Source organism: Olea europaea, chromosome 3 (assembly GCF_002742605.1).
Source record: "Olea europaea var. sylvestris chromosome 3, O_europaea_v1, whole genome shotgun sequence".
In the NCBI taxonomy this organism is placed as follows: domain Eukaryota; kingdom Viridiplantae; phylum Streptophyta; class Magnoliopsida; order Lamiales; family Oleaceae; genus Olea; species Olea europaea.
The window spans coordinates 1282908-1290755 of record NC_036239.1 but is presented as its reverse complement, the minus strand read 5'-3'; the positions used below and the strand labels follow the sequence as shown (position 1 = coordinate 1290755).

Below are 7848 nucleotides of genomic sequence, written 5' to 3'. Positions count from 1 at the left end.
AGATTACCAAACAAAAATTGAATTGATTGTTTTCATGTTTTATTGATAGACGGATTATTTTTTCACTTGAATTAATTGTTTTAATTGGTTGTTTGTATCAGGTATAAAAAAGCACTTTAACGTAAGTCTGTGTTTAAAGTATTGAAAATAATATAATTATGAAATGTTAGAACGCGTAGAGAATAATTGTAATAAGATATCGAATATATTAAGAAACTTTTTTATAAATTTTATTGTGCCCCCACTAACTCTAAATATCTGCTCGGCCACTGCTTTGACCATCATCTAATCCTTTTAATAAGCACTCTTCTCATAAGTCATTTCTCTTTAAACAATCTAATTTTAACTATGCTTTCATTTCTTAATCGTTTTATGCACATTATTGCACAATTATGTGGTACACAATACAGTTAGAGTAACGTTCTCTAGAAGGATGATCGACCTAGGTGACAGTTAAGTAATGTTCTTTTGCAAGATTTTTTATTCAACTCTTATTTCTTTTGCAAGATTTTTTATACAACTCTTATCTCATTTTTTTTTTTTTTTTTGTACATCTTATTCAAAAATCAATTTTACTCATTCTTTTTTTCCCACATTTGATTTTTGAACTCCAATTGTCAGGCTTAGAGTTTCTCTAGATATGTTATATCGTGTCTTCTTGTACTTAAGAATGACAAGATGCATCTTTCTTTTTTTTTTTACCACATTTTTTTTTAATTTTGTAAAGCTGTGATTAGATTTTACCTCTTTTTGTCCGAATATGTTTTTTGCGCCAAATGGGCCTAAAGAAATAGAGTAATGCTAATCAGCCCCATTGATATTAAATTATAGATTCATTTAATTGGACATATTAAGTGTGACAATGTAAATTGATGCTTTAATACCATTTGTGTTAGATAGCATTGTTCAAAGAAATAACGCATGTCCAAATTGGACGCATGGTCTAGAAAATTTCACAACTTTTATTGAACCTCATACATCTCACGTGCGGGTTGGGTTGCATGACAATCGTCCATTGGAACATAAATTAGTTAACAAACATATTACCAATGGGAATAATCTAATTATCACCACTTGAGAGAACAATGGGATAATTGTTTTATTATACAATAATATTGGATTATATTTATTGGATGATTTAACAATGACTCTACTGCTACATTTACTAATCATCCTCTATAATGATACATGACATCGCTCTCATGGTCGCCAACCATCTTGAACCAAACATGATTTCATTTTCTGGCATGCAGTTTTGAACAATATTTTTGGCTTGTTGGCTTGTTTGATAGTACGGTGTCAGCAATTTGATATCAACATAGCCCCCGTTTGAGCCCTATTAAATTTATAATATATATATATATTTTAACACACTTTCTCCAACAAAATAATGTTACACATAAACCAAAAACTTTTTCTTCCTTTATCATTTAGTGTCTCTTAAATAACATTATTTCATGTTAATTTCTCTAGCAAATGCATCAATTTATTGAGTTGAACCAATAATCTATACTTTTTCAAACTCGTTACTCATGTGCATGTAAATTTTAAAATAATGCTATCTAGCATCGGGGTCGACCCTGGGCTTAGGCAACATAGGTTGCTGCTGCTTAGAACCCCAAGGCTATGAAGGCCCCAAAAAAAGATAAGGATCAAATGATTTGTTGATTACAAATTTGTATAGCCTAATGAGCCATGATCCAATCCATAAGGAAATAGTTGGGCCTTTGGACTTCTTGTAAACTTAATTCAGCCCAATGGGCCTAGTACGAGACCATATAATATTTTTCTTCACCTTCTTTTTCCCCAAAAACTCCGCCATTTGTCTTCTTTGCTGAAAAAAGCAATCGAACAACTCAAAATTTCAAAATACAAAGCGAATTCGCCCTTAATTCAGCTGAAATTTGAATTTGAATTTATACTGAAATGCACAAGGCACTAAGAGCCTACGGGGAAGTGCTGAGGCTGGTAAGGCAGCTGCCGAAGGACACAAGGCCTTACTATGCCAAATACGTCCGTGAAAACTTCGTTAATTACAGAGAGGTTGATCCGAATGACGTGAATTCTCTTCAAGAACTCCTCAATCGAACTTATACTCACTCCCTCTGGGTCCTCAATAAGGTCAATGATGTAAATGAAAGTGTTAAATATGTTGTAAAGTATTATATTCTTCGTGCGATTGCATTTTGTTTGTGTCTTATTGTGAGATTTTGTGATAATTTCCAGTATTCGGTGGATGAAACTGCGGCGGATAAGCTCAAGGGAATTTGTGGCACTTGACAGTCAACCTTTCACACCAAGTGTTTGCTTTTATTCCCAGGAAATTAACAGGGACTCAATTCTTCTACGTAGAATGTTGAAGAAATTTTGACTTTTTAGCGACTTTTATTTATTTTATTTTATTTATTGAGACAATTTGCATGCAAAATAAAAAAACAAGAGATGACTCCCATTATAATTATATATGTTAGGTTTTAATTTGTATTTGCTATTTTTTAGACAAAATGATTATTATAAAAGATTTGTAAAAGTCAACGAGTCTTTCGAGATGTTGTATAGATGAATTAGGAGTCTTTAGATTCGAATATGAAGTTTGGAGAAAGAGTTGTGGAAATTGTGCTAGCATGTCGCTAAGCTGATGTTCGAGTGTCCAAAACAGAATTATTATCGTTCGACTGTCGCTCGCTTGGTGCTTGAGCGACAGAATTTTTCGAGAAATACTAGTTCGTGATTTTCAAGTATTCTATCTATCCTATGCTACTCCAATACTCTACTATAAATACACAAACCCTGCTTCATGAAAACGGTGGTTAATCATTATTTTCTAACTCCATAACATTCTTTGGAGATCAAATAATAATTCTATATCTTGAGATCAATCGATTATCAAAGTCACATAATTCAAAATGCTCATTTCCTAAGTATAATTAGGAATGCATTTTCTCAAAAAGATTTTAGAGGTTGCTAAAGATTGAGGAAAATTGGACCAGGAGCATAGGAAGAACATAAAAACAAGGTGTTCTTGGTGATCCACATGAGTTATACAATTCCAAAAGATTGGGAGAATGTGTGAGTGGAATACGTTCTAGCGGGTCTTGAAGATTGTAGGAATTAGATTAGCGAGTCTAGTTAATTTTCTAGGTTGGACCATACTGTAAGTGTTTATTATCCACAGTAGAAGTTACTGACTTGGTCCTAGAGATTTTAATCTTGTGAAGGATTTTTTCCTTCAATAAATCTTGCATTATTTATTGTTTTATTTACCGTGGCAACATTTAAACATATGATAAAATTTGACTTTATTAACTAAACATTTAGATCAATTAAAAGGTGACTTGTTGCTTTTAAATTGGTAATTTTTAATTCCACGTTATTCACCCCCTCTAAGCAATTTTAGAGTTGAACTAGTAACTTTCAATTGGTATCACAGCCCAAATTCAATTCTTAACCCTAGTTTTTTAGATGCATAATTTATTGTCTATCCAACTATATTTTGATGGTAGTAACTACGTCTATTAGAAGTTAGAATGAGAGTCTTCCTGGAATCGATAGATGAGTGTATTTGGTTGAACTGTCCCTTCTACTACCATTAATGGTATTGTTACCCCCATTCCTATAGCTAATTGGTCGAATACAAGCTTTATTTATGGTAGTATTACAGAAAAATTTAGGCGTGTGTCTATGTGTGAGGTTGCGAAAGAGGTTTGGAATATTTTACCGACCACACATGAGAGAACTCAGATTGTTAAAAACTCTAAATTACAGATGTTGACCGCTAAGTTTGAAGAGATTATGATGAATGATGATAAGACCTTCGATGACTTTTCATGCGAGTTTGAATAACATAATTAATTCTAGTTCAACCTATGCGAGAGAATTTTTGAGTCTAAGATTGACAGAAAAACCCTTTGATCCTTACTTGAAAGATTTAGGCCTAAAATCTCGGTTTTTCATCAGAGCATGGATTAAGATATGATTAAGATTGAAAAACTAGTCGGATCTCTTCGAACTTATGATCTCATCATATCTTAACTTGAGAATAACAAATCTGTAACCTTGAACACTATTAGGGAACAAGAGTATGACTCTACTGGTACAAAGATCATTAATGATGATGAGATATCCTATTTTGTTAAGAAATTTAGAAAAATGTTTAGAAATAAGAAAAAACCTTAAGAGAGACAGAGATGCTCCCATTTAGTCTAGAAAGAGATCTCAATCCATGAGATGTCATGAGTGTCAAGGATTTGGTTGCTATAGAAGTGAATGCCCTAACAGTAAGAGAAATTAGGGTAAAGTTATGAATGCAACTCTCATCGATGATGAGTTTAGCTTAGATAATCAAAGTTAGAAGTCCATTCACGATGAGAGTGGAAAGTTTATGGCATTCACAGTTAGGATTAGGAGTGAATCTAACAAGAACAATGAGAATGCTGAAGAAGTAGATAGTGGTGAGCACTCTGAGGAAAATTTTGAAGATGGGGAAAGCTTATCATTAATTATTTGAGGAAAGTCTTAAGATTACGAAAGTGAACAAAGCCGTGCTTAAGAAGGTTAATGCACTTGAAGTAGAAAAAGAAGAACTTAGCGAATTAAGATTAGTCAAGGAGAACTTAGAGGCTAAGGTTAAAACCCTAACAAGCGACCTTGAGAAATCCGATACTCAACTTCATTCATTCTTAAATGGATCTCTGAAACTGGATAGTCTTTTAAAGTTGAACAAGGAACATGGAAAGTCTAGGACATAAGGAGATCTATCATGATAGAGCAAGTATTTTCAAAAACATTTTTGTCCTTGCCATCAACCAGCCTAAGTATGTTCCTAATCTTGAACTCGAGAACAATGGTATCGTAGGATAGAGACCCACTAGACAGCATAAGACCTATCAACCTAGGGATAGGTATCAAGAACCACATAATTTTGGACCTAAGTTTATCCCCACTTGTTTTATGTTGGTGAATTAGGACATATAAAGCCTAGGTTTCATAAGTTCCCGAATAGAAATAGAAAATAGAAATCAGAATTTCATTGGATATGGAAATTAGGGTTTTGATGGCTGGATTGACTTCCTCACCAATCATGTGAGTCAATTGACCAAGTTGATGACTCAATTAACTTGAAATAAGCCTTCTACTATATAAGTCTGGGTTAAGAAAAGCGATCTCTATGATCAGAGAGATGCTTTGACTGATGATGCTGGTGGTATATATATATATATATTTTTTTATTTTTTTTATTTTGTATGTTTGGTGCATTCATGTTTTATCAATTGAAAAAAAAAAGAGAATTTATTTATTTATTTTTAACTATAGCATGATACATGAGTTACTTAACACGTGTTGTGATCAAGTATCATTTAAATTGATATGTTGTGGTATATTTTTCATTATTTGTTTAGGTTTTATGGAGTACTTATTATAGGTTTCTTCATGTAACATATTCACTGCACACACTATGATATTGTGAGTGGGGCTTGTTTGCATGTGTGAGATTTGGGATATCAATCAAATGTTAATAAGATGACTTTGAACATAAATTGACTTTATTCTAGTATACCTAAACTCAAATATATTCCCTTAAAAAGAAAAAAAATTCAATTTCTTATACTTTATTTCGTAACATGTTTGACTTGAACAATTAAGCTTGAGTGGTTTCTCATTACCTGGTACCTATGGTCATCTGACTTAGGTTAATCAACCTAAAGAGCCTTATAGTAATCATCTTAGTTGCTTAATGGATAAGAAATTGCACATAAGATGAGAAAAAATTTTGAATAAGAAAAAACTGATGAGTTTCAAAATTAATATATATATATATTCTCAAATCTAGATGGAGAAAAAAATAATATACATAAAAAATGAGCTTCTTATATAGGCTTTATTATGCTATTATCGGTTTGATTTTCATAAGTAAAGGAATAAACTTATTCACGACGATGTTGAGCATGTCTTTTCTCACAAAATTAAGGTATCAAGTCATGTTTACAAAGGATTAGTTACACTTTACACACATGGGTCACTTACACAATTAACTCCATTGTAACTTGAATTGAGCATATGAGAACCATTACTAATTATTGATTATACTTGTACATGCTAACAATTAGATCTTTGAGTTATTATATAATGTTGTTTGTTTTTTTATAATGATACTTGAATTAAAAAGAAACAACAAAAGCAGCAAAAAAGACAGCCGCGATACTACTGGAAAGTACGGTTTCAATATTTCCCATACGTAATCCTTTGTATAGACGTTGTGGCGGGGGGGGGGGGGGGAGGGAGAGAAGATGAAAGAATTTGCAGTAAAGGGGAGATAATAGCATTTCATGGCATTCTATATCACAATACATAGCCTGTTTAAGTTTTGATGTTTTTGTGTATTAATGTTTTAGTATGTGTTCTAATTAGCATTAATATTACTTCTCAATCTATCTAGTATATTTATGATAGTGTGTTTCAATTATTATATTTTATGTTTCACGTACTTTTACACTTGGTATTTGAGTTGTTGATTTTAGGAAATAGGTTGGACAAAGGAATGTAAGAGACAAACATTCAGTCTGAGTTCAGGTACATTAGTCTTGTTTTTACTTCTTTGACTTGTATTGTATAGTTTTGTAACAGAATGTCAAATGAAGAGTTTGTTAGGTTTTAATTTGTATCGGTTATTCTCTATATAAAAGGATTATTATAAAATAGTTGTAAAAGTCAATGAGTCTTTGGGATGTCTAGGAGTCTTTGGGTTCCAATATAAAACATGGAGAAAGAGTAGCTAAAATTATGCTAACATGTCGCTAAGTTGATGCTTGAGCGTCCAAAATAGAATCCAAAATAGAATAATCGTTTCCGCGCTTGTCGCTCGAATGACACACCTGTGCGCTCTCCTGGTGCTAGCTTGGTGCTCGAACGATGGTACTTTGCGAGAAAACCTAGTGCGCGATTTTCAAAAGTTCTATCTATTATATACTGCCTTTATACCTCTTTACTATGAATACATAAGCCCCACTTCGTGAAAATGGTGGTGGATCATTATTTTCTAACTTCATAGCATTATTGGAAATCAACAACAATTCTATATCTTGGGATTAATTAACCACAAGTTGGGGAAAAAAACATCAAAGTTAAATAATCCAAAATACACACATCCTAACATAGATTTAGAGGTTGATGAAGATTAAGAAATGTTGGACCAAAAGCATACGAAGAATACAAGAACAAGGCATTCTTGGTGATCCACATGAAAGAGACAATTTCAGAATATCGAGAGCAGGTGTGAGTAAAACATGTTCCAACGGACCTTGGAGATTGCAAGAATTAGATCAGCGAGTCTAATTGGTTTTTTAGACTGGATCATATTGTAAGTGTTTATTGTCTATAGTAGAAGTCACTGACTTGGTTCCAGAGTTCTTAATCCTGTAAAAGATTTTTTTCTTCAACATTGTATTATTTATTGCTTTATTTACTATTGCGACATTTCAACATAGAATAAAACTGACTCGATCGACTAAACATTTAGAACAATTAAAATGTGACTTCGTTGCTTTTAAATTGATAATTTTAATTCCGCATAATTCACCATCTTCTATGTGATTTTAGGATCGAACTAATAACTTTCAATAGAGAAGAACAGAAGGCATTGGGAGAGGCAGGTTTTGTTTAATAATGTTTTATCATTTTATGAAATTACATGGGTAAAAAGTGGGCATGACTACAGAGGTCGCATTTTGACAACAGTCTTGCTACATGAACAAACTTAGTGACATATTTTTAAACAAACACTTGGCAAATTCTCATTAGAAGTTACCAAAAAAAAAAAAAAAAAAAAAAAAAAAAAAAAGGCCCAAAATT

General features: G+C 32.4%; 1 protein-coding gene across 1 annotated transcript; it reads left to right on the top strand.

Moving 5' to 3' along the window:
* The first annotated feature begins 1793 nt into the window (after nucleotides 1–1793).
* LOC111391215 (LYR motif-containing protein At3g19508-like) lies at nucleotides 1794–2415 on the top strand. Its single transcript, XM_023016385.1, has 2 exons — nucleotides 1794–2121; nucleotides 2227–2415. The coding sequence occupies exons 1-2, from the start codon at nucleotides 1927–1929 to the stop codon at nucleotides 2278–2280; spliced, it is 249 nt and encodes an 82-aa protein (XP_022872153.1). The 5' UTR covers nucleotides 1794–1926; the 3' UTR covers nucleotides 2281–2415.
* Nucleotides 2416–7848: the final 5433 nt, after the last annotated feature.

Excerpts from the sequence above, each read along its gene's own strand:
- LOC111391215 (XM_023016385.1), top strand. The coding sequence starts at position 1,927 with ATGCACAAGGCACTAAGAGCCTACGGGGAAGTGCTGAGGCTGGTAAGG. Across the intron at positions 2,122-2,226 it reads CCCTCTGGGTCCTCAATAAG|TATTCGGTGGATGAAACTGC; the intron begins GTCAATGATGTA and ends GATAATTTCCAG.